Source organism: Archocentrus centrarchus, chromosome 10 (genome assembly GCF_007364275.1).
Source record: "Archocentrus centrarchus isolate MPI-CPG fArcCen1 chromosome 10, fArcCen1, whole genome shotgun sequence".
NCBI classification, from domain to species: Eukaryota; Metazoa; Chordata; class Actinopteri; order Cichliformes; family Cichlidae; genus Archocentrus; species Archocentrus centrarchus.
This window is the reverse complement of record NC_044355.1, coordinates 11,344,461-11,371,867: the sequence shown is the minus strand read 5'-3', so window position 1 is coordinate 11,371,867 and position 27,407 is coordinate 11,344,461. Positions and strand designations below refer to the sequence as shown.

Here is a 27,407-nt window from a genome sequence, read left to right as displayed (position 1 = left end):
CTAAAACCAAGGAGCTGGTGGTGGATTTCCGCAGGCGCAGACCCACCACACGGACACCGGTGAACATCCAGGGAGTGGACATTGAGATAGTGGACTCTTAAAAGTACCTGGGTGTTCACCTAAACAATAAACTGGACTGGACTCATAACACTGATGCGCTCTACAGGAAGGGTCAGAGCAGACTCTACCTGCTGAGAAGGCTGAGGTCTTTTGGAGTGCAGGGGACACTCCTGAAGACCTTCTATGACTCTGTGGTGGCATCAGCCATCTTCTATGCAGCAGTATGTTGGAGCCAGCTTGTCTACAGCTGAGAGGAAGAGGATAGACAAGCTCATCAGGAAAGCCAGCTCTGTCCTAGGATGTCCTCTCGACTCAGTGCAGGTGGTGGGAGACAGAAGGACTCTGACCAAAATAACATCACTGATGGACAAGGTCTCCCATCCCATGCATGAAACTGTTGCTGAGCTGGAGAGCTCCTTCAGTGACAGACTGCTGCATCCTAAATGCACAAAGGAGCGTTACCGCAGATCCTTCCTCCCAGCAGCTGTAAGACTTTATAACCATCACTGCTCCCAACAAAAACCACAATAGCCTACACAATGTAGGATAATATATAATAATAATAATAATAATATACTGTAAATAGTCCGGCACATCATGCACATTGTATATAGTGTTAATTATTAGTAGTATTAAGGTTAATATTGTTTGTTGATTTTATATATATTCTTTTCTTAATAGTGTGAATTATTATATCTTTATTTATATTTATAATAACTGCGGCTGCTGTTACACCCCAATTTCCCCTCTGTGGGACAATAAAGGCTGTTTCTTCTTCTTCTTCTTCTTCTTAATTACTTGTGAATTTGCATTCAAAATTCAAAAATCGACCTTTGTAGACTATGTCAAATGTAAGTATAGACAGTTTGATACAGAGTGAGAGAGAAACAGCACTCAAGTGAAGCCTGAAGCAATGGGGTCCTGTAAAAGTTACCATTTCCTCTCTGGACGGTAATCCACTATACAGACATTCTTGAGCAGACTGCAGGGAGTTTTGCCCATATTAGGAACATTTACCTGATATCTGGAACAAATCAGCCTAGGAGGGTTAAATGGCATCATTCCTGGCAGGGTATTCATACCAACCTTTAGTATCACACTGGACTGAGGGTTTGATATTACTAACTGCTGATCAGAAAATCTGGCCTCCTACTTCCACCCCTTAAGTCTCTCCGTGACTTAACTCAGGACAGGAAATAGCATGCACTCCAAACTTTATAACCCCAATATGAAGGCATTAGGCTTGCTTAAAATATAGCAGTGTCTCCCTCTGGCCCCCTTATAAGAAGATGTGTATGTAACCAGTTTGAGCAAGAGTGACCACAGTACTCTTTTTTTAAATAACTTTCAGAGGCATGAAAACGAAATCTCTGGTGTATATTTTTCTACCATCTTCCAATCCCATGTTCTAATAACCCTGACTCTGGAGCTTGGAATGCAAAGGACATCACTTTTTATTTGGATTGGTAAATCTACTCGGGGATTATCAGCCTGAAGTTGACTTTTATTCCTCTCTGAAACTGTACTGCTTGTGAACGCAGGCTACCTGCCATACTTGCATGGCAATTAATACTATAAACCTTTTATTAGCATTGAAAGAAAATCCCTTCTCAGATTTATGCTGCTCAAATGAAATCACCTCTGGCACTAATCTTATTTCATGTTTCTCAGGATGGGATGATCTCCGGCGCTCACAGCTACATTCTCACAAACCCCAGGCATCCAACAGAATCAACACGGTAACAGAGGAGGCCATTACAGCGAGGGCTTTAATCAAAAGCACAGGCTTCTGTTTATTGACTGCTGCACGCAAATGAACAGGTGAGAGAGTATATTTACACAGATGTAAACAGTCAGTACCTGCAACACAGAGAGAATGCGTCTCTCTCATTTCTCTTGCGCACACAGACACACACACATTCATGTGCAGGCAGTAACACACGCAAACACATTCACACACACAGTTTGCAGTATAGAGTGGACTGTCTGAGAACACAGAGCACAGCAGGCTTCTTTGGTCAGCTACTTCAGACAAGATTTCCAATGATCAAAGCTTATCACAAGTCACCATTCAGAGAGCAGAGACAGAACACATACTGGCAGCGCAGTAGGAAAACATCAAAACCTCTTCCCTTTTGCAGATTTCACATCATTTAATGTGCCAAAAAACAGTGGCACACAATTCTGCTTATATATTATATGTCTTACTTTTTTTTTTGCCCCCCCCCCCCAAAAAAAAAAGAGTTCATCACGAGTGGTGGTTGAATGAATCATGCTCTGTAGAAGTCACTGCAACAGCATTCAAGCAACAACTTACATACAAAGTACCAGAGTGGTCAAGTGATAAGATGGAAAAATGTGGGAATATTTCTTCATAAAGTAACACAATGAAAACATGAATTTGCAGATTGCCACAACCTTTCAAGGTAAATAATATAAAAGCAGCTGTAAGATAAAACATAAAAAAATAACACAATAAAACAGCACAACATTCTTAATAAGTGCAAATCATTCATTTTTCTTCATTGCTTTCCTTTTTAAAAAAAAAATAAAAAAATCAGAAATACACAAAAAACAAAAAAATTAAACTGTAAATCATATTTTAGATAATGCGGAGTGTAGAGGAATGACTGGTAAAAAAAATAAAAGAAAAGAAATGAGAAATTCCTGCACAGCAGAAGATAACTGTGGAAGGAAAAGCGATATCTAAAAGCCTTCTCTTCCTTGTACCTCGGTATCATCCCTGACACATGAACACGCAGATGAACAAAGGCCAGACGAGCCTCCGTCACCCATTCTCTCTCACGCTTCAACCCCATCGTCATGCTCAAACATCCATTTTGCATCCACCCAGTTCTTCTTTTTCTTTGGGTCACTAAGAGGCCAAAACACAAAACTGCCGTGTTCAACTGAGCTACCGAATGTTTTCTGACTTCGGTCTGGATCAACACAGTGTTGCCACGGTGACATTCTATCAACACTTCCTGTTAAACCCACATTAACAGCTGCTGCACTCTGCACCCAAAGGAGCTGACAAAACCTTCCGTTCTTCTTGTCCATGCACCAAAATAGCCTCTACAGTGAACGCTCAAGGCTACAAGTCAAATATAACCATCCAGCCAGGAGTACCTTTTAATAAATTGTATGCTTCTGGTTTTATGTGCCTCTGAGTTCATGTTCACCTTAAGACATCAAGAACTCTACTGTGTACAGCAGACAGAAACATCCAGCATTTAAACAACTGTGGTTGCACTATTCTGGCACTCTGCATACTAATGAACCACCACGGTACCAATGAAAATATCTGCTCACTGTGGATTAGATAATAATCCCTTGGGCTCATCTTTCACAAATAATTCATACACACAATGTATACCTTAATGTCTATAACAGTTGATTGATTAATTGTCCTATCAGTAAATAAAATAATTGTTCTGCAGGCCATTTTGATAACAAATTAATAATTTAAGGTCGTGTTGTTGAACAAAGGTGACATTCTCTACATCCATCTTCTCAGATTGTGAGACTTCTTTCACATTTTCAGCTGCCAATCAGACAAACAAAGCCATTAAATATGTCAGCCTAAAGTACAATTCGTCACAAAAATCAAATAATTATCATTTTCATAGTACCATTTCTCCATCTACTTTTTGGCGTCAGTAGCCCAGATTTGAGAGTCTCCTGCCTTCTTTGGATAAGATGGATCTAAATGGCATTTGCCTTGTGATGCTCAAAGCCCCCCCTCCAAAAATGCCATTAAAAAAAAACTCAGCAGCATATCGCTGACCAGGTTACTGGTCACATCTCATTTCTACTGAACTACAGAAAGAGTGTATCTACCTGTGACCCGAGGTTCGGTCCTGCTGCATCCTTTTTGTCATCAGTGGATATACAGTACCAGTCAAAGTCTTTTGACTGGTACTGTAGTTTCATGAAAACAGATCCTTCATTAAACAGCTCACAACATGATTTGCAGATTTCATTTTGAGTAACCAGGTCGAAAGAAGCATTTCTATGTAGGATGCTTTGCGCACCACAAGGTGGGTGAAAATTTATTTGCGTTATATCAAAGAGAAGGCAGACATCTTTGATCTTTACTGCTCATTTCACATTAATCTAGATGAATAAAAGAAAAAAAAAAGTCAACTAAATTAGTTTTTTTCTGAAGTGCCCCTTAACGTCTGAGCAACTGTGATGTGCAATGTTCACTACTGTCAATTTTAAAACCAAATAATTTATCAATTAAACAACTGCTGGCAGATGAATGAATCGCTGTCTGCGGCCCTAACCAAAAGCAGATACAGATAGTTCTTATTAAGCACAGTCACTTGAAAAATGTACTAATACGACTGTAATAGGTTCTTTAGCGTCAGATTCAGCTATCTAGATGCGTCTTTCAGGTTAATTCAGTGGGAAAATATATAATAGAAAATGGATATGAAAGATGTGATTCAGCACAAAAACCTCTGTTGCAGAAAGAATACAAAACACTTTAAGGGTCATCTACAGTCAGATTTCATAAAATGTAAAAATGCTGGACAGAAATGGCACTAAGCTTTCTCACTTTATCCTCATTTGGATCTCAAACAACAACGCCCTTCTTTCTGCTGTGAACGACACTGGCCTCTAAAATAAGGTGTTAAGTCTCCCTCTATGTCACAGTCAAAGGTCATTGGGAGAGATCCACAATGTTCACTGCCCGGTTACACTGCAACACTGGCATCACATTGTTACACACTATTTACAAGCAAATAGCACAAATGGACAGCCCAAACACACACTAAGTATATTGCTACCTTATGGACAGAGGTGTCTGTTTTTAAGTATTTTTTCTATTTTTTTTTTTTACAAAGGAAAAGTGAATGAACTGCGCATACTGAATTGGCTCTGCTTCTACGAGCTAATCCAGTATTAGGCTGCCAAAAACGACAATTCCCAGGCACTTGATTGTAACCAAATGTACAGTAAAGTTGTCCACTGGGTCAGCTTGCCTCTGACGCACAGAGAGAAGGCAGCAACATTCAACACAAAAGCCCTCAATCTCCCATACAAAGAAAACAACTAGCAATCCTCAGCATGCATATCAAAGTTATAGTACTCTTGAGATATACTTTACACTGACAAAATTAGCTAGTGGTTGCATTTAAACACTGACACATGCTGCTAGATCTCTGTGCAATGCTACAGTAAGGTGACACAGAAAGTTAAGCTAAGTAAAACTGATTTTCCAAAAAAAAAAAAAAGCCCTGCAAATAAATATGACTTTATTACAGTAATGGCAGAAAGGTGTGGAAATAAGCAGAAAGAGAATGAGGTAGAGAAGATGATTCGCGCCCATAGAATACGTGGAGAAAATGTGGAAAGAAGGATGAGGCAAAGTGCAAGCATAGAAGAAATAAAAGCAAAGAAGTGAAAGAATGAGAGTCAGGTACTGGTCTTTTGCTCAATGGCTTGGGTCAGGTTGGTGTTGGACGGTTTCCTGGGTTTGTATTCAAAGACTCTTTTTCACATCCGCATGCGGTGGTGGGACTCTGTGAAAGGGGCGCTCAGAGTCGTCCATGGGCAGCACCAGGCGTGTGCCCCTCATCACCAGCTCATTATCTCCGTATGCCAACTCTCTGTCCAAGTCATCAGAGGTGGCAGCGCCGGCAAAGGCAGGGCCGCTGCTAGTGTGGGAACCGCTGGCATCAGTACTGACTGTATGTCGCCATAACGTGAGGCTGATGTCGCCATCTCTCAGGATGAGGTCCGAGGTCGTCGTCCTTCAGCTGGCCCTCATTCTGCGGAAAGAAGAAACACAGTACACAAACTGGGGAAAAAAAAGAGGAGGTGACTTTAGGACTCCATAACTACTGAGTAAACCTGCTTTAATGAATGCAATTATAATTCTATCTCATGCGATACATTCCTTATCAGTGAGCCAATATCTTCATTTAATTTTTAAATGACCATTTTCCATCTGGTAAAACAAAATAAAAACACAGTTCATACAGAAATAGTTCTTGTATAAACCAGTGTCTGACCTCAAAAGCCTGAGGGCTGGTGAGGAAGCGGGCGAGGGGGCCGCAGCAGGGAGGGAGCGTGGCTGTGAGAGGGGGGCCGCTGTGAGTCAGGATGGGCTTCAGGTAGCTGGAGGGAGGCTTGAGTCAAGGACATAATTGTGTGAAATAAGCACTAAGAGACTGCTATTAGACACAAAAAGAAAGCTCCCGGTAGGGTGTGATGATGCTTAATGAATGGCAATCCTAAGAAGAAAATGTTCCAAATTAAAGTAATTTCATAAGGTAATTTATTTAAAGGCATAGAACAGTCCTGACCTTCATATAGACAGCCAAAAGAAGACCTAGTGTGTAATTAAAGTCTGTAAGTGGGGGCTCCCTCTGCTGCCTGGTAATGTGAAGGAAAGTAGTCATGTAGTAGGAGGGGAGGGAGGGAGGGAGGGAGAGAGAGAGAGAGAGAGGAGAGAGAGAGAGAGAGAGAAAGAAAGAAAGAAAGAAAGAAAGAAAGAAAGAAAGAAAGAAGAAAGAAAGAAAGAAAGAAAGAAAGAAAGAAAAAAAATGTGTCTGTGTGTGTAGTAATTAGTAATGACACTAATAAAACAAAGGATACTTGTGGTCAAAGTTGTACCAAATTCTAAAAAGCCAGGCACTTTCTTGTTTGGTGCTTCTTCTCTCTGAGCCTTCAGCGAGACTGAGCTGGACAAAGACAGACAATATTGTTTAGGTGTGTTGTTTTGCTTTACATTTCCTTCACACCAATCACATAATTACAACACATGTTTATAAGTATCAAACTTACAGAGTTATCTTGATCCGAGTCACTCCCACTCTGTTAAATAAAATGAAACCCATGTAATCATTTGCAGTTGTTAACTGTCAGAGCAGAACTATGCTGTGAAGCATGTTTCCCGTTTTAACAAGTTCCTCAGCAGGAAATCTGCACACTTAAAAAAACAAAACAGATGATAAACCAGAGCAGCACACATTGTTAGAGTTCTTGCTTGACAGGGTAACTAGATGAGTTTAACACGGGTATCATGAAGTCCAAATAATTATAGACAAGCATCAGGCTTATGCATGAAACACCACTGTCAAAACAAATGATAACTGCAAATCCAGTCTTGATTTTATAGGGGAAAGACAGGCATACCGTATGCGCTGACAGGGACAGCATCTGAGTGGTACCACCCCCCACAATCCATACAGTAAAGAAGACCACAAGCAGAGTGGTGGAAAACATCATCTGACGAGCGTATGTTGCAGTGTCCCTGATGGACAGTGCAAAGGTCATTGCACCTCGCAGGCCTAAAAAGCACACACAAAGAATGCATTTGAATTTATTCACAAAAGAAAATGGGTCCAGACTTGGTTTCAACCCATACAGGACATAATAAACATCATTATCCGTACAACCACTACCTGCAAACATCATCATGTGCTGGAAGTTAGATCTGATCTTGTTGCGTCGTCCCAGATTAAGAAGGAAGGAGAGAGGGTAGATGTTAGCAGCTCTTCCTAGGAATATTGCTATCTGGGTGAGAACAAGGTTAGGGAGAACAACAAATGAAGAGTGTGCTGTGTCAAATAATCTTCTTTTGGCTGCTCCCTTTAGGGTTGCTACAGCAGATCATCTGCCTCCATCTCACCCTATCCCTAGCAATCTCTTCTGTCAAAACCAATCCTCTCCATGTCCTCCTTCACTGCATCCATGAATGTCCTCCGAGGTCTTCCTCTTTTCCTCCTCCATATTCCGCATCCTCTGTCATATATCCACTACCCCCCCCCCCCCCCCCCCAAATGTCCAAACCACCTCAGCCTTGCCTCTCTAACTTTGTCTCCAAAGTGCTTGACCTGAGCTGTTCCTCTGATACTCATTTCTCATCCTAGCCATGCTGGTCACTCCCATTGAAAATCTTAACATCTTCAACTCTGCAACATGCCTTATGTGAACCTGTCAGGGTCACATGCAAAAGATACGAAAGCTCCAATGATGAACATCGGACTGAAGACATGGTTTTGGAATGTGAAAAGGGTCAGTCCCATGTAGGAGAAAATGAAGTTCTCTGCCAGGAAATTTAAAAGTTCAAACAGCTGCAAAATAAGAAAAACAACATGAACTGCTTTAGATGGCAGCCAACACTTAAGGAGATGTACAGAAAAAAATAGCTTCCAGTAAATACCGTTGAGCTTGGATTGCATGGCTATGACTGTAATCAAACTTTGAATGCAGCTTTTTTATTCATTATATCACAAAAGAACAAAAAATTAAAAGGTTTTGGAAAAGTTTAAATTCTTGAATCATTGTGGCTGGCAAGAAATACTCATTTACTGTGCTTGGCCAACAAACTTATTATGACACTAAAATTTACGTGATTCACTTTAAAAACACAAGAAAAACTTAACACTTAAAGCCTCGTAAAGTAGAACTGAATCAGCAGTGGTGTGGATGGGAGTCTAGGTCTGACCTGCTTGGTCCTGTCCTGAGACTCAGGAGACAGGTTATTGTAGGTGTAGTGGGCCTGTGTGATTCCACAGAAGAGCACTGCTACAACACCTGCAGCACACCAAGGAGGACAGAGACACACAGAGGACATAGATCAATAAACACTGATTTCTGACGCACTGATGCACAAGACTTCAGTTGGACACAATCGCTTTATCAAAAGTACTAATCTTTTTTTCCTTTTTTTAAATGTTCAGGTAATTACAGTATACCATACACTTGACATATGAATGTGTGTGCATGTGTGTGTTACCTGTGAAGCCACAAGCCTCAGCCAGCAAGAACGTGCTCCACGACATGAGGAAGAACAGAGCAGTCTCCAGCAGCTGGAAATCCCTCACTTGGTGAATTTAGTCACGTACACGCCACAGTCAAAGAATTTAACAAACTTGCGATACTGCTAAATCATTCATGTTGACCTTTTACAAATCATTCAATTCTAAGACAAATTGTTATTTTTTAAATAAATAAATGAAAAGAGATCAGTTCTTTTGCTTCTCATCTTAAGTCTGACATTGATGGCTTATGAGGTAAATGTCAAAATAATGTCATCCAATCATCCATGGATGCTTTTTCCTGTACATTTCCTACAGTATTTAAAAAACAAACTCATTTATTACACTGAGACTGACTTTGTTTGAATTTTAAGAAGCTAGAGAAAATCATTTTAGAATTTAAAATATGCAGATTATCAGCCCCACCTAGAATGTAGGTCAGACTCTTTCACTAAAGATAGGTATAGGGCAACTAATACTAAAAGCACTGGCATACTTAATTCTTCCTCTTTATATCCTTAAGAAATGGACTCGAGAATAGATTTTGGTGGTTAATAGTCACTGTGACCTTAATATGCAAGTCTCTGGCCATAACACAAAATTCATATGCTAACTGCAACAAGAGAGCAAATAGGATAAAATGATAACTAATGACACTTTATTCAAAAGGTCAAAGGTCTGGTCTGGACAGAAATGGGTGTATGCTCAGACTTTACTGGTTGCCACAGGCATACAACCCCAAGGTGATAATTCTAGTTTAAAATGCCAAACTAAATTGAAAGAGCCTTCTGGTCCCTTTTGCAATATTGAAACTGAATCTGACTGCACTTGACTGCACTTATATGTATAATTTGATTCTTTTTTATGTTCTTGAATTGAATCAATACACTGGTTATGAGTTTTTATGTTTTAAAACACACAACAAATTGAGTGTAATTTAGTCACATGCATTCCAGATGCATGTGACTACGGTAGCTATGCCTGTAGCTAAGTAAGCACTTGTGTATGCTCAGGCTTTTTGTGTTTGCTGCTTAACATTGCTTCAAAAACATGTAATTTAATGATAAAATAAAAACAAACCAAAAAAATAAAAGATATGAGAGCGGTGACGACTCCGGTGGCCACTCCCAGTGCAAACGAGCCGCTGAAAACTCCCAAAAAAAATCCCAAAAGACTTCAGCATGGCCATAACCTCAAAGGTGTGGCTATTGTCTCTTCTGGCTGATATGCTACTATAGAGCTGATACAAACACAAAAGACAAACATTTAATGGCAAGAATAACTGAAGAAAGCAGACTTAAGGCAGTTACCACATACAAGTTAATGCCTGCATACAGTGTAGTGTTCATTTGTATATGATCTAAGTGACTCAAGTGTGCTGTAACAGCTACCTTATCAAGCCAATATTCCTGCACATTTCACCACTACAGTAGATTTCTTTTGAAAGCAGCTCAGGGCCTCTAACTTGTGTGAACTGTCAACTGATAAAGAGGCAAAGAGAAAAATGCAGCGGGTGGAACAAAAAGAGTATCACACTGTATTGGAATAGTTCAGCATTAATACTTGACTAAAAACTAAAATTTGGTTAAGAGTCTACTGAGTAGTACATTTATACTGCATACAGCAGATTCAGTTAAGAGTTTCTTGTCACATGTCCCCAAAAATCCTGAGATAACCAAGACAACAAACCAATGGCGCAGTTTTGGTTTCATCACTTTCAATTCACTCAAGAGAGTGACTTTGTTATGAGGAACCAGTGACTTATCATATCCTATAAAAACAAATTCAAAGATGAAGACAAAGAAAACCATTTCTGTTTGTTGTGCATGAAAAAGGGAGATTTTTTTTCCCCGTTCTGCCTAATTTAGCCCAAATACAACCAGCAGCAACACAAGAGGTAGCAACATGAGTCTTTGACTTTTCCAATTAAAAAAAAAAAAAAAAAAAGATGTCACTTCATATATTAATTTGTGCCACTTGGGAGATGAATATCAACACTGAACCATCTCACTAGAGTCTGAAAGAACAGAGCCATACTTCACTTCAAACTTGAGTCAAACAGCTTTAAAAATGAGAATTTCTTTAAAGTGCAGTTTAAATTTAATATTTGGCAGACTAATTGTCAGTCTGAGAAACACTTTATTTTAAAACATTGTGCTGAAAGTAGCTTTGTGATCAAATGTGCTGACACGGCAAACCTCAAACTTCCAAATAAAGAGATTCAGATCTTTGAATAAATAGCTCTGTAAATATATAGCTATTTGAACCAAATGTCACACTAAAATAACATTTGTTCACCCTCTCTTTTCACAGCCCCCAAACTCACAGAACAAATCACCATGCATTTTGTCTATAAGCATTCTGGCTTTCTGCCTTCTCCTTGGCCCCCACAGAATCTTCAAAGAAATAGAAATGTGCTCTTAGCTGACTCATAAAATCAAAACATTTTGCTGATAACAAAAAAAGAAAAAAAAAAAAAAGAATAAATAATGCAATGTTCTGCATCTCTGGTTAAATAAGCATAGTGTAAAAACAATGGCTGGTGATTTGTCATGTTTATCCCAAGGCACTGCAAAAGCACACAATGCCATGCTCTACTTAGTACACCCGTTCAGTGGGCTGGTCAGAGTCTCTCTGCAGGGCCCGGCCCCCTCCAATCTGCCTGCTATTCAAATTTACAATTCTGTGGAATTTACAGCAGTTCCATGTAGAGGAGGACAAAAACCAAGTGTTAGCTTAGGGAACACACTTCACATTTAGCAAGGCACCAATGTGGAGCTGATATTAATTTAGTAAAAGGTCACTGGAGGATCAACAAAAAAACAAAAACAAAATGCAGGATGCAACACTTTCACACTTTCTTTCAGAAAACCAGTTACCAGCTTTGTACACACTTTAGAAAACTCAAGATAAAGGTATAAGATAACTGTTTTGAGTGTGAGTGCATGAAGGTACTTACGAGGTAAGAACCACGGCTACGGCATCGTTAAGCACACTCTCTCCGAACAGTAATGCATAGAGATCTGCGTCTAACCTGCAGCTCGTTGAAGATAGCCAGGACTGTCACTGTGAGGCAAAGAGAACATACATTACATTCAACCATTCAACAGTTATACAGTGATGTGCAAAAGTCTTGAGCCACCCTTATTTCTTTAGATTTTGCTTGGAAAATGACATACTTCAGACATACACGTAAATACAGTATAAAAGGCAAAAACAGAGTTTGTACAATTCTAATAAGCTTGAAAGCCCATATTTGTTACGGCCACCTTTATTCTTTATTCTTCCACACAGCCTGAACTCTCTGAGGCAGCTTTCTTGTCATTTCTTTAGTCTTCAGGAATTGTTCTCCAGGCTTCTTGAGGGACATTCAAAGCTCCTCTTTGGATGGTCACTGCTTCTTGTTCTGTTCTCCGATGATCCACACTGCTTCAATAATGCTGAGGTCCAGGAGGCCAGTTCACATGACTGATATTGTTCCACTGTGTGTTTTTCTATCCAGGTATACTGTTACTGCACTGTGCTTAGGATCACTGTCATGCTGAAAAGATGGCTGTAGACGCTCAGCGTTGCACTTCTCTCCAGATCTCCTCTGTACATACTGACAATGACTAGAACCAAAAAATTCAAATCTCAATTCATCACTCTATAAGACCTGCTGTCGCCGATTTTTTTAAGTCCAGTTCTTGCTCAAGACCACTTTAAAAATTAAAATAAAGTCTCCTTGGGCACAAAATATAAATAAGGGGCTGCTCAAGACCTTTGCACAGTACTGTAGTTAATAAATTAAGAAAAACGTTTTAGGATGCATTACTTGTGCTTTGAGTAGATCAACGAAAATCTTTAAATCTGAAAAGCATATGTACCAGGGTCTGTGGCAGAGACAATGGCTCCAAAAAACAGGCAATCAGTGAAGAAGAAGTCTCCATTCAGCTGGCCCACCTGTTTCATCAGCATCACACAGCCATACATCAGCAACCTGATGGAGGAAGAACAGGTGGTTTTGTCCATCATCATAAACAACACTAACTTTAAAGGCATTATGGACACTTGAACACCACCGAAAATGACATATACAAATACTGCTCTGGCATAAAATGCCTTTTGTTTACATACAAGGTTGCACAGGGGTTGTAAAATCACGAGGATTAATGGCTTTACTGTTGGATTTTTTTTTATTATTATTTGCAAATGGATTTTCTTACCCAATGATAAACAGGAAATGACTGTCCCAAGAAAGGCATAGCTAAGATGGATCCCATGTTGCGGAAAAAATGTCTCTGAAAGAGAAATAGATTACCACATCAGCAATCATCTGGATACTTAATTTAAAATAATTAAATTGTTTTCATTAAATACATAAACCCTAAGGTCTCTAAAGATAGTGTCAAAGGAAGTGGACTTAAAATTTCATAGTCAAAAGATGATATTATTTCATTAGGAACCAAATACATATTAAAAGCATTTTTTGATAATTGTTCAGCTTTTCTATGGTATACTGTACCCTTTTCAAGCTGTAGCCGGCATGGAAGATGATAGGCGGTAGGAGAATATTGAAGAACACTTCAGGGTCAAAGGTCACCTGAGTCACACACAAAACCAGAACAACATTGCAGCTCTGTATCCAAAGGCTTACAAATGAAACAACAAAAACTGAGAAGTTGTTTTGATTAATTAATTTCTTTCTGGGCTGTTGCATTTTTAGATTAATTAAAAAAGTAATTAATCAAGAATGACGCATCTGGGACATCATGAAGCGGCTTCCAGGACAATCAACAAAAAACTGTTATAATAGTAAAATGGCATGCCAAAAAAGGGGACAGCTTCTAACCACATGCACACATCAAGGGTAATGCCATTTTTAGATGTTAAATCTAGTGCAGTGCTTCCTTAAAATCAGTATGTGGTTTCAATCTGTGACAATGGGTTAGATCTATTCACCAATCCTCAACTGTCAAGCATGAGACTATAGCTTGAAAAGAAGAAACTTTGGCAGCAGACTGTTTACTTGATGCTTGTTTTGTGGTTGGAATATCCTCAAGAATATTGCATGCATGTAACTGAAAAGTTGTTTAGCAGACAAATTACAGTGTGACAAACGCACCCCAGCGCACAACAGCTGTAGAACAACTACTTCTATGGTGTCTCTGCATCAGTACGAGAGGCATCATGTCACTCATTTTTACAGAACTCAGGCCCTGTTTAAAACTTTTTAAACAGGCTTTAGATTGCATAATTTGAATCTATTCTTCTAAAATTGGAAAAGCTATTAATGTTGACAATAATATTCATATTGCAGAAAGAGAAACGCAGATAATTTAACTCATAAGGCTAAAAACCACCAGCGAATCCATTACTAATTATCCTGACTGTGATTTATCTCCTGCATTGATCAATTATGCTGTATTTAAAGAATGTGGAGTAGCTGATTTTCCCTTGATCATCAGTGCTTGCAGATTTGCGCAGCTTCTATCATTTCAATTTAAAAATAACCAAAATGATCCGACAACTATTGAATATCTCGCAATTATTTTTGTTAATCATTAAATCGTCTGATTTCTTCCAGCTCAGGGGTGGGCAATTTAATTTTCCCAAGGGGTCACATGAGAAACTGGGACTGTTGTAGTTGGCTGTACCAATAAGCTTATAAAGAGCTAAAATTAATATTGAGTTCATTTTATTGGTGCCGCCCTGCACAACAGTGCCAATTACTCATGTGGCCCCTTAGGAAAATTAATTGCCCACCCCTGTAACACAGCTTCTTGTATGTAGACAAGAAATTAAAATAATAATGTGACAGACTCTACCTTGCGCAGCATCTCATTATCTTGCACGTCGTTCACCTCATTGCCACTGATCTCCCCTTTCAATGTGTACTCGTAGAACTTGCCACTGACATTGACCAGCAGAGTGGCAGGACTGGCATTAACGTGACAGTCCATGGTGATGTTGCTAACATCCCGAGGAACATGAATGCCATAACGCAAAATCACTCCAACAATTAAGCCTGGGGAAAAAAAAAAAAAGAGTTTATTAATATACGCTGTTTATACTACAAGCATGTAGTCCACAAAAAGGGATGTCAGACTACTTGAGAGTACAAAGGGTCATGTTTCAGTACTAGTATTTTGTGGAAATGAATTAAAAGCAAGGCCTACTATGAAGATCACTGAGCCATCTATCAGCCTTTGCTCTCAAATTTAAGTCTGAAGACATCCATTTGAGAATAAATTACCTCAGATACTGTACTAGCAAATTAGAATTCAGATTAAATTAGATTAGCCTTTATTATCTCCCTTGGGAGAAATTTGTCTTGGACAATTGAAAGGAACACCTCACATAAAATATCAGAACATTAAATTCACACACAGACACACAATCATTGTTTCACCCATTACCATTCAGTAATTATCTGATAATGGAACTTTTCAGGCCTTTCTTTATCTCTTTATCACAAACTCTTCACATGTCTGCTGGCGGGAAAATGGAGTCAGTACGCCAATTACGTTTCCAGCACTTCTGATCAAATTTTGGACTTGTGATCTGAACTTAACAGACAGGTTTCCAAACCATGTAGTAATGCTGTAACAAAAATGCTTTTATCCACCCCATGGACCCTAAGCCTTCTTTAAAAACAGCAGGTGCTGACTCGTGAAAACAAATACTCCAATTTCATGTTTAGACTCTCAAGGGTCTGCACAGCCATACAGGAGTTTGTAAATACCTGCTTTGAGGAGGGAGCTGAATGGAGATATGCTGGAAATTTTTAATTCAGACTAAGTACTCACTGATAACAGAGTTAATAAGTACTTAGGCTGACAGGAAAAGCTAATACTCATAATGATAAGTAAACCAAGCCCGGATTCTTTATACCTGGAATCATATAAATCATATGACAAAATGTAATATGATTCTACTGTGGTATGACCACATCATCCTCTAGGGGCTGGGAAATTTTTTACAACGCTCCTGAAATGTCACTCCACCAACAAAAGTGAAATCAAAGTGCGGTTACACCCTCGTGACAGGTATTTGTCCAATCAGAGATTCACCAATTGAGCACTTGTGACTTGCACGCACACTTTACTTCAGTTTACCTAAAAAAGTGAAATTCAGGTGTTGCTTTTTCATGTTTTCTCTCCAAGTGGCTAAATTGCTTAGGCGCACAGCTGTAGAAGAGGTGTTCACTGTCGTTAAATAAGCTTGTTTAATCACAGCACAATATGGAGCAGTCCTGCTGCCTAAATCTGTTAAAATCCGCTTAAAAATAGTATTTTATTAACAGGGGATGGTTTATGAAGCCTGGTGTTGGTATTCATTTAATTAAAATTCTAATTATGAAATGAGAGTAAGCGCTCGAATGACGTCCCTCAGTCACGATGAAGCATCTCACCATAAATCATCGCCAGCCCGGTTTCGTGCAGAAACCTGAACCGCCGATGTTTGAACAACCAGATGGTCAGGATGGTGAGGGTGAGGAGCAGGATGAAGATCAGCAGGTCCGCACTGTCCTGTCTGTGGCTCTCCTCAGCCTTTTTCTCTGTAACGATGTTCTCCATGGCACTGTCTTCCTGAGGTGATGATGCTCGGCAAACACTGATGCAAACAGGCAGGCTTACCAGCACGAGCAGCCACATCGTCCTCGTTGCCCTCCGGGCACTGCTGACAGTAACTTTAAACACCATTTCGGCTTTCGGCGGCCAGATGCTGCAACGTCGCCGAAGGTAAAAATAAACTTGTGCAAATATTATTCATAAACTGAGCGGAGTTGGTAACAGAAAGACGACAGCAACAGAGAAACCAATTCCGGCCCGGAAGGGAAAAGTAATTTTTCCAGAAAGTGTAAATTTTTTGTTTCAAAGTAAAAGCCCAGCACCACATTGTTGATAGTTAAAATCAATGGCAGTAGATAAATTTCTATGCTGAATAATGGATATAAGTTTTTGATGAACACAAATGTGTATCTGATAGTTTTCTTGCCGATTTTTCTCTGCTTTGCCCCCAAAGGATTTTATTGTGAAATATTTTATGTTCGTCATGCTTAAGAGGAAGTGAGTCCAACGGTCCTTTAGGCTATCTATTTGTGTCGTATTAAAAAAAAAAAAAAAAAAAAAAAAAAAAAGAGCCACATCGGCCAACTTGGTGCTTATTTCAGATTACAATTTAATACTTAATAGAATAAGGTTAAATAAAAAATAGTCTTATATTTCCCATGATATTTCCGTATTCCTGCTTTCTTCCCGCTCTTCTTTTACTGACAGTCTGTTTAGCGTAACGAACAACAAATTATAGCAATTTTAAATATTGCTAGCTGTGTGATATTTGACTGTTCTAAATAAAGAATATTCGTTTTTTTTTCTAAAAATGCTCTGTTTAACAAGTCTCGCGATACAGATCATTACATGTGGCGTTCCAGTTTGTCGGAAAATGTTTATTTTACAATCATACATTGCAAAGCAAAGTATTTTACACTGTTTGTCCTTAGGTATAACAGTAAAGTACAAAAGATCTATGTATATTTATTGTAAGTACTTAATTGTTTATTAAAAATATGTGTACAGATTGTAATGTAATTGTCAGATATACAACGAGTTGTATGGATAAGGTGCATAAAATCCAAATTTCTGACGAGGCATTGAATGTAGCAAGGATCTACACAAGACCTTTGGTCGCGCTCGTGATTATGCTATAGTTGTGTTGCTAAGACATCTCGTTTTTGTTGTACTCAGAATCCTCATGTTTGTGCGTTTTTGGATTGAAAGACCTCTACACAGCTGTACCGGATAAACTGCAGAATCGACGATGACATCTAAAATAAAAGGTAGTTAACATTCTCTTCCGTTATCCTCTTATACTAAAGACGACTAGCTGTTAGCCCCTTAGCCCCGACTTTTGTAAGGTAAATAAACACGTTTAGTTATCGGCTATTAAAATTAATCTGTTATGAATGAATAACAATAAGACAACATCTTGTATCTGCAAGATATTAACAACAGTGTTCGCAAATTAACGTTTGTAACGAGTTTATCGTTCCTGTCTGAACAATCACGCAGAGTGTTCAGACATTAGTAGAATAGAATAGAATAGAATGCGTTTATTGTCATTATACAGGATGTACAGTGAGATTGGAGGGCCACTCCTGTTCAGTGCCATGCAATAGAAAGTCAAACTTAATGGAAGATGCACAAAAAATTGTAAACTTATTCGTAATGTCACTTCATAAGAGATTCAGAGTAAACATAACAGAGTCTAGGTGGCCTGGATAATGGTCAGTCATTTATTTATTTATTCATTCACACTATTGTACGTTAAACTAAATGTTACGTTGCACCAATAACAAAGTTAAAACACCATGTAACGGGTTTATTGGTTTGCAAATACGTACTATAGATGAGAAAGTTTTGGTTTGGCTATTTAAATATTTATCTCATTAAATTATATCTTCTTTTTATGTCAGCACTGAAATAGGTTTAAGAAGATTTAAAGTCTACTATGCATAACAAGAAAAACACCTTTTCTGTTACTGTAACTGAAGACAGCAGAATGTAAACCAGTTAAACTGTGAAAGGAGGTGATTTATGAAGTCACTAAAACAAACAAACAAAAAAAACAGTAGTGTGGCAAGTATTCAGATCTTCAGTAATATTCCAAATAAAATTAAGAGTCCATGTTTGCCTGTAGTTTGCTTGTCAATTTGGCATGTTTTTGAATTGATATTCCTGCTGCATTAATCTGTATGATATAGTTTACTGTCGTAGGTACTTAAGGTTGGTAGTTACTGTTTAATCGTATTTGTTGTGTTGCTGCCCTGTGAAAACTAAACACTTCTAAAAAGTCAAAACGTCACAAGCTAAAAACAAATGTATAGTAACATGATGAAGGAAAACATTAAAAATCACCACACTTATCATTGGACAGGAAGAACAATTGTAATCTGAAAAGTGATTAGTAATTAAAGCTGTCAAACAAATGGGGTGGAGTACAATAGCTGCCTTTGAGCAATAATGCAGTAAAAGTTGCACGAAAAGAAAATACCTGGTTAAAGTACGAGTTCTGTGAATTTGCGCAAAAAAAGGAGTGCAAGTTATGACACACATCCACTTTGGGGTTTCATCAACAAGGGTAACCTGTGTAAAAATACAAAACAAAACAACAAAAAAAACCTGCCAAATCAAACATGCTGAACTACCTGCTGTGGTAACCCCTTGTCGCAAGAGATCAGCAGAAAGTAGCTTTGAATATGGTTACAGTTTATTTCTTTAGCTTGTAAACTGCATTTACATTGAAATATCATAATTCTCGGGTAACTGGCCCAATCTGATCAACCTGTGCTATACTGTATTATTTCTGTTAGTATTAAATAGTGCCCTCTTTTAATGGTACAGTAGAATGACAGACTTTGTAGTTTGTCAGTGAATAGCACACAACAATTAAGCTATTTAAACACTTTAATTATGGTGATGTGTTTTGACTTTTAGTTGGGAAGGTCGGCTCCAAAAATAAGGAGGATGCCCCTTATGAGTTGGAGAACCAGTTTGTCCTGAGGCTTCCTTCGGTGAGACATTTGTACTTTTGTTTCAGTGAAATTCAGTTTTATCACTAGCTGAATAGAATCTGGCTTCATTTTTCTTTCTTTTGCAGGAGTACGCCTCAACAGTAAGAAGGATTGCACAGTCTAGCAGTATGAATATGAAGGACAGACTCACCATTGAGTTGCACCGTAAGCTGCTCTCAGTCTCAGCACTGGTTTTAATTTGTCTCTGTCTATGTCTGGCTATTTATTTACAGTTCGGTCATGAATTTTGAACATTGTACATATTTCTATGGTAAAAAGATTGTAGTTGTCAGTGTGTAATTTATAAGCTAGTTCAGCTCTTAAATGTTTTTCTTTTTTTTTTTAAATTCTTTTAGCTCCACATATTTGGCCAGTTGGAATTTGCAGTCATTTATTTTCAGTTTTGTTGGAAACAAAAGTTTAAGTTTTTATGCATGTCTAAAAATAGCCAATAGTCAATGACAATGACTGTAACATGGCAGTAGTTAAAGAAGTCTAACCCACACGTCCCCTTAACAGCCATTTGTCCCTCTCATTTGCAGCTGATGGTCGGCATGGCATAGTTAGAGTAGACCGTGTTCCTTTGGCCTGCAAACTGGTGGATTTGCCTTGTATGATTGAGTCACTAAAAACAGTGGACAAGAAGACGTTTTACAAGACTGCTGATGTGTGCCAGGTAAACGAGACTGGAAAAAAACTTGGATATTTTTGCTTGTGAATGAGAAGCACCTTTTTGCCAGTTATCAATTATTTTATTAATTTAAAATAAAAGCATATTTTGCATTTTTTTTAACATTTATGATAAACAGAACTAGATAAATTTTATGTAAAGTTATTTTTCCCAGTTATAATCCAGTACAGTAATAAGTACAATATTTTGCATTCATTTTCTCCATCCATGGGTTAGATGCTAGTATGTACACTAGATGGAGACCTTTATCCCCCTTTGGAGGAGCCAACTGGCACTGACCCTAAGGCCAAAAAGAAGGACAAAGACAAGGACAAGAAATTCATTTGGAATCATGGCAGTAAGTAGCTAATTATCCACACTCAGCAGCTTTTTGACCTGTTTATGTTGAAAACTCAGCATTTCAGGAAATCTAGTTTGCTCTCCACGGGTAATTGACTGATCTTTTTGACTTCACCAATCCTACTGTTTTGCTCTTCAGTCACCTGCCCTCTGAAGAACACACGCAAGAGAAGATTTCGGAAGACTGCGAAAAAAAAGGTTTTGACATTTTATCATTTTCCTTACAGCGGTCTCCTCCCATTTCCCATCCATCTCCTTAGCATCTCGTTTGATGATCCATCTTTTTCCTCGGCTCTCTTCCAACAAGACATTTACATTTCATAAAACAGGAACTGTGGTAAAAGTGAAAACTAAGATTTACATATAAATAAAGCCTTTCCATCTTAGTTTTCCCCAAAGGCATGCAAAAAAGCAATTTCACTATTGCTCTGATCAAAGTGAAAGCGAGTGAGCTGGAGCACTACACTTCTACTTTGTCTTCTGAATAAATCTTCCTGAAGGTGCAGAGCTGAGCCATATTGATTTGGCCCCTTCTGTTTTTAATCGTTAATGTACTTCCTGGCATGTGGCCAGCTGCTACCTTTTATATGTGTGTGGGTGAGATAGAGACTGAGGAGGAAGGCGAGAGAGATGCTGCTAACACTACAAGTAACTCGATCTCTCTGTCTCTCTTGCAGTACATTGAATCTCCTGATGTGGAAAAGGAAGTGAAGAGATTGCTGAGCACAGATGCTGAGGCTGTCAGTGTCCGTATCCTTTTTGACATCTACAAATAGTCTGCGCATCCATCTTGGGAAATTAGTAATGGTGAATTTAAACAAGCAAAACAAAAGTGTGTATTACATCTTTAAAACTACATCTGGAAAGGATAGCAGTGTAATGTAGATTTTACTGGCAATTATTGTAACAAGAAATCTAGTCAGTCTTTTTTCGGAAGCATCAGATAATTAACACTCGTTGTTTTTTAGGACAAACGTAATCTTGGTCTTATTTACTGTCTAAAATAGGTTGAAACTAGACCCAACTGGCTGTCCTGACTCCTGCATGGCTCACCTGACTTGACTCTCTCTGATGCCTTTGTGAGAGATGCGCTGTGCAAGGAAGCCATTAGTGCTCTAATGAAACTCTAAACTTGCCTGACAGAATAAGAGCACAGCAAGGCTGCCTTGAGTGGCTGCTTGCTGTGTGTTAATTGAGATGGACTGATCATTATCACTGCTTAGTTGGTCACAGTGAAGCTAAGATTCTTATTATAATTTTAGTGCTTGCGTACAGCCGCAGAGATAAACATGGCACTAATGAATCTTAAAGCCGAGGCAGTTTCTCAGCATCTGTTTTTTACCCTTCAGGTGTTTTTTAAAGAAAAATTATTCAAAAGACTACAAGTCTGTAGTTTAGGTCCTCTGAAGGTTAAATGAATCTGCAGAAGGTGTGCGAACCCTTAACCCAGTTATCAGGATGGGAGGTTATTGCAGAGGATGAGTCCAAGGAAGCAGATCAGCACAGCTCTCTGGCCAACCTGGATTCCTCACCTGGGACCTCAGGACACAAGGGTCATGGGTCCTCTGGTAAGTAAAACGTAATTAAAAAAATAAGATGTGTTGGACCCTGTTATGATGCTCAAACATCTTCTCAATTCAGCTAGAAAAAGGGTCACATGCTACTTGGACCTCTTAGCTGGCACAGAATACACAATAAAACCCAATTGATAAAGTGTTTTGAGGCAATCATAGCCAATTGAGATGAGCGTTTGAAAATGTGTATTTGCTAATTCATCATGTATTCAATTTTTTAATAATCTTGTAACGTAGACGTTTCTTTAAAAAAATGGATCCTTTAAACATATGAGAAGCATGAAAAATAAACTTGCCCTCTAGTGGTCACACCATGTAATTAGGGCACGATTCCTATCCTTTTCTTTGCTGTCGATGAGACATATGTACACATGCATAACAAATGACCTATAAAGCTGATCAGATTGAATGAAAGGAGGATATAAAGGTTATGGAAATGTGTTTGTTAGGTTTTCATTCTGTAACCTTTATTTCCTCCTTTCATTCCTTTCCTTGTGGTATGTGACTAAACAGCCTAGTGGTTCATGCTTCAGTGGGATCTACTGTACTGCCAAGTTATAGAGCAGAGTTATTTTTGCCATGTTGGTTGTTTGGACTCCACATTCATTCCTTTCTGTCATATAAGCCCACAGTTTTAAAGCCTCAGTAGACTGTTGCCTCCGTGACCTAGATTAATCCCAGAGCAAATGCTCTAAATTCTTGCTGTTTCCATATTTGTATCTGTGTTTCTAACACTAATGTGCTTTCTGCATGACCAGTCCAGCATGATGAATTGAGGGAGATCTTCAATGACATCAGCAGCTCGAGTGAGGACGAGGAGGACGAAGGGGACCGGCATGAGGACGAGGACTTGAATATCATGGACACAGAGGATGATCTGGTCCAACAGCTCCAAGACAAACTTAACGAGTCTGATTCTGCACAGAATGAAAGTGATAGAAACAACCAGATAGGTAAGAGGATGGCAGGGTTTCTGCATAGATCCAGAAAACTATATTCAAGCTTCACAAATATGTGAATTATGTGTTGGAAAATAGAATGGACTTGGGGATGGAATCCCCTGCTGTGGTCAGTGCCCTGTTTTCCTAGTTAAAAAAAAAAAAAAAAAAAAAAAAAAAAAAAAAGCAATCCATATCTGCACCAAAATCTAATGTTTGTCTTTTGATCTTTCCTACAAGTTTCATGAATTTTGGCTTTGTTTTTTGCCAAGTGGCAATCCCCAGGGCTAGAAAATAAGGTCATTGTGTAAAAGGCAAAAACTGCTTTTCCTCAAATGGCCGAGTCAAGCACGCTAATCCCCGCAGGCTCCCGGGTCAATACGTTCATTTAAAAGCAGAAATAAGCTGTCTGTTTAAAAAAAACAACACATTTTCTCTGTAGGTTAGTTTCCCCTTTTGTGATACGATATATGTGTATGTGTTTTTGACAATTCAAGTTTTAAATTTCTTTAAGGTTTAAAATTATGCATTAGTAGGACTCTTAGACTCTTTGACTGACAGGTGTGCCAACGCAGGCAGCTGTGGACTGTAGATATCTTCACCTCACCTCTGCTAATTTGATTAATTGAACTGTACCTCTGCACTGTGTTTGTGCCATCTGGAGCATTTTAATGGAATTAGCTGACATGTGATATGGCCTACTGCACATTTAGTTGAACAGTCTTTCCAAGACATTTGTGATCCTTTTTTTTGTGAAATTTAGTTTTTTATGTTAGTTTTATGAGTAACTAGCAGATATCTATGTCTGTTTGTGGCACCCATACACTTTATGGATTCAGTTTCCTAACTAAGCTTGCTAATGTTAGCAGAGCTTAGGACTCCACCCTCTCATCCAGTTATGCTCTTTTTTTTGGCTTTAAAGCATGAAGACGGCTACAGGGAAATGCTAATGCTGAGGTTTCAAAATGACTTTTCATCAAATGGGTGGTGTCATAGCAGTTTGGTCCATCTTTACATACAGTCTCAGAGTCAAACAAAGCACCAATTTTCTGAAAACAATTTATAAGAATATTGTAAACACAGGAGACAGAGATACTATTATTAGTGATTATTATATGTTTAAAGTGTGCACTAAAGTGTGTGTGTGTGTGTGTTTGTGTACTCAGGTGGATGAAGTAAGGGTTTCATTAGAATTATGCAATCTTTCATGCCGTGCTTGCAGTCTACACCACAGAGACAATCCTGTGTCTCTTAGCCGGCTTGCTCTGTATGCCAACAGTTCATTTTTCAGTTGCAGCCGTCACAGCCAAGAAGTGGGCTCGGCTGCCCACAGATACTTGTCAAAGCAGAGGTCAAAAATAACCTTAGCCAGGTGTCTGAACTTTTAATCGCAGTTGAATTTTCTAGGTCATCACACACAGTCAAATAAATAGCCCTACTTTCACTTAAATGCATGTGCTGCGGCCTCACCCACAGACATGCTCTCTCTGACAGTTCTCAGCTCTCCTCTTCAACTAACCGGTCTGACAGGTGTTGTGGCTCAGCAGGCAGCTCAGGGAGCTGTCCAGTTTGACAGCACAATACCTCCTTATCTACATACATGGAGCTGTCAGTCAGCTGCACTTCTGGCCAGCTCATCTGTAGCATCTCGGCAAAGCCATTCTCAATATGTTGGAATCTGGCCGTGCATGTTGATGGCATCCGTGCATAGCTGTAATGAATTGAATGAATGAGTCCGCATGGACTTGTTATTGTTAGTTTGTGATTATTACAACAGCTTTGTCACAGTTTAGAGCCAGAGGCAGGAGGAAACTGAATGGATACAATTAGTTTGGAAGATAGTTAATTGGTGGTTGAGCGACAGGTTGCTGTGAGATGTAGGTACTCAGAGTGGATTTGTTGAGAATTCTGTGTGGCGCCCAGAGCAGACTGATTTAGTTGTCTTTTTGTCCCTTGCTGGCTCATGTCCTTTTAAATGGACTGATTGTTCCCATTAATGATAATTTGTCAAACTGAAATGGAGGCACCCCTATGGTTCATCACGCTAAGGCTAAGGTACATATCTTGTCCCCATGGCGAGTGTAGTGTCTCAAATTATGTCACATCATCTTCCCCGTCCAACCATTTTTGCCTCCTCTTTGCTGCACATAAGTGTTTTTATGATGGTCCTCACACATGAATCTCCTGACATGTCCTGCAGTTATGGAGTACCAGGTGCAGATCAACAACATTAAGTCCAAGCTTCAGGAAATTCGTGCCCGTAAGAAACAGCAGGAGGAGCTCATCATGAAAGTGGAAAACCAGGCGCTCAAAGTAAGCACTGAAAGCACCGCACACTTCTTTTCCACACATTCATCCAGAAACTAGGTCTGCATGTACAGAGACATAAACAAGAACATGCAGATGAGCTTGGAGGCAAAATTCTTCATGCAGCATAAATTCACTCAAAGGTGATGTGAAAACCTAAATAACAGCTGATTACACACATTGTTTGAGGCCATTATTATTATTTTTATTATTATTATTTTAAAACCCAGAATATTGGGTCTCTCCCGCTAGCCAATTTTTCTGCAAGTTTTTCCATGTACAAAAAAAAATGGGCTGAAAGTTCATTCTTATGCCCGGCACTCTTTAGTGGAGACTTCACAATGAGTGAAACATGAGCAGACATGGCCCTTCCTACGTTGCCATTTAGAGCTCTCGTTGCTCGGTGTTTTGGGACCGTCAAAGCCCCATCTTCAGTCGTTATTATCACAGTCGCTTGGAAAAGGTCAGCTGTCTCTGACTGGCATTCCAAGTGGCCTTTCTGTCAGAGAGGAGATACTGACATGAGCAGCCCAGGCCTACACACATTTTAACCCATCACAATTTAATGAGGCTCAGCATGTCGACTCAGACAAACCTTGTTTGTCTCTCTGCTCTTACAGAACCGTTTTCAAGCTTCGTTGAATGAGATTATTCAGCAGGAGGAGAGGGAGATGGAGAAGGTAAGAACCATTTTGTAAAAGCCAAGGATCAGTGCTCACTGTGAGCTTTCTACAGCCTTCAGCACTTTGCATGAATTCATCTTGTATGAATGTCAAGTACCATGTCTGCAGATGGTGTTGTGCTTGCTATCCTTTCTAAACCCAACAGTTTTTGTGCCTAATAGCAATGTTGAAATCCAATCAAGTGAAATTTAATTTGACAGCGGCGACCAGGGGAGTCCTTTTTGTAGCTATGGCATAGTGGCCACCCACTATCTAGGGTCGTTGTTTGTATTGACAAATGACTGCAGCAAATTAATGTGAAAAGACATGTTAATCATCATCCACTTACCCTCCAATTACACCACGGGGCTGTTGGGCATCAATCATGCCTTCTATTTTCTGCTCCAACAGCTGGCCTCCCTGCAGGAGCAGCTGGACTCACTGATAGAGAAGTGACCACCAGGGGGCAGTCTCATGTCATCTTCTGCCATACAGGGAAGATGAAGAGGAGAAAAGCCGCCTTCCAGGGAAAAAGGGAGTCTTTATTAGAACTTGCTGTGTCATTCCTTTAAATTTGTCATTGGCATATATTATACATACAGCACACAGGTTTATTTACTCAAAGTTCATGTTTTTAAGTTGACAAAATGTGGTGTTAGTTGCTGTATGATTAAACTTTCATTTCAGTGGGTAATGTTCTCTGGGTGCTAATTGTCTCAAAGTTAAGTTGTCTCTCAGCCAACTTGGCTTTGAGACTAGCCTTTACAGGTCTTTTTTTTATTATTATTTTTTAAATCATCTGTATGAAAAAGAAGTTTCTGAATTACATTTTACAGAATTTGTTTATATATCCCTACATTATTGGTATTAATGACCAGCATGGGCATGGTGATCATTAATATTCTGTAGATGTAAGAATCTTTTTTTTTTTTTCCTCATCAGTTTTTTGGTTCAAATCCAGCTGTCTGTGGCAGCTGATTTTTGTTTGCATTTTTCTTACCATGTTATTTAGTACACTTTCCACTGATCTCCTTAGGTCTGAATCGTGTCAAAATAGTTTTAAATGTCATCAGAAATGGTTTTCTTTTTTAAATTGTTTGCATTTTCAGGTGCTGACAGGTATATATTATGTAAAGAAAAAGAAATGGCCAAGTCTTTCAATGTTTCATTCTTCATGAAAAGTATTTAAATTAAAAACATCAGGAAGCTGTGAAAAGAGCTGAATTCCTGCCTGCTTTTGTTCAAATACCTTGAACAAAATTGTTTAAAAGCCTTTTAATAAATCCTTTATTTTTTGTGTGCACTGTAAGAGATCGAGGTAAAGGCTGCATGGCCATCTCCAGGTATACTGATGTTTTTGTAATGATAATTTGTCATATTAGTAGGGGATTCAAGGTCTACAAGACCACTAGTAACCTCCCGAGGAGCGACCTCAACAGGAAACTTAAGAGGTTTACAAAAAGGAAGAAGAAACAAATGAAGTCAAACTCGAGCCAGACAATCA

At 39.0% G+C, this 27,407-nt stretch overlaps 2 protein-coding genes across 2 annotated transcripts; one reads left to right on the top strand and one right to left on the bottom strand.

Moving 5' to 3' along the window:
- Positions 1–1,828: 1,828 nt before the first annotated feature.
- On the bottom strand, positions 1,829–16,641 carry slc9a6a (solute carrier family 9 member A6a). The gene is given in 22 exon segments (XM_030738941.1): positions 1,829–5,604; positions 5,606–5,812; positions 5,814–5,840; positions 6,084–6,189; positions 6,670–6,755; positions 6,859–6,888; positions 7,210–7,364; positions 7,479–7,590; positions 8,037–8,150; positions 8,525–8,613; positions 8,816–8,902; positions 9,914–9,998; positions 10,000–10,052; positions 10,055–10,077; positions 11,797–11,867; positions 11,869–11,903; positions 12,704–12,825; positions 13,051–13,084; positions 13,087–13,117; positions 13,342–13,419; positions 14,645–14,844; positions 16,231–16,641. Coding segments are annotated over 22 exon segments (2,076 nt in total). The 5' UTR covers positions 16,523–16,641; the 3' UTR covers positions 1,829–5,565.
- Positions 16,642–17,477: 836 nt separating this feature from the next.
- Positions 17,478–27,121, top strand: taf7 (TAF7 RNA polymerase II, TATA box binding protein (TBP)-associated factor). Its single transcript, XM_030738940.1, has 12 exons — positions 17,478–17,658; positions 19,316–19,392; positions 19,479–19,557; positions 19,935–20,068; positions 20,300–20,420; positions 20,562–20,620; positions 21,100–21,172; positions 21,880–21,990; positions 22,755–22,949; positions 25,135–25,247; positions 25,862–25,921; positions 26,315–27,121. The coding sequence occupies exons 1-12, from the start codon at positions 17,640–17,642 to the stop codon at positions 26,357–26,359; spliced, it is 1,086 nt and encodes a 361-aa protein (XP_030594800.1). The 5' UTR covers positions 17,478–17,639; the 3' UTR covers positions 26,360–27,121.
- Positions 27,122–27,407: the final 286 nt, after the last annotated feature.

Coding starts and splice junctions, on each gene's coding strand:
- taf7 (XM_030738940.1), top strand. Junction 19,393..19,478: donor TTGTCCTGAGGCTTCCTTCG/GTGAGACATTTG, acceptor TTTCTTTTGCAG/GAGTACGCCTCAACAGTAAG. Junction 20,421..20,561: donor ATTCATTTGGAATCATGGCA/GTAAGTAGCTAA, acceptor TTTGCTCTTCAG/TCACCTGCCCTCTGAAGAAC.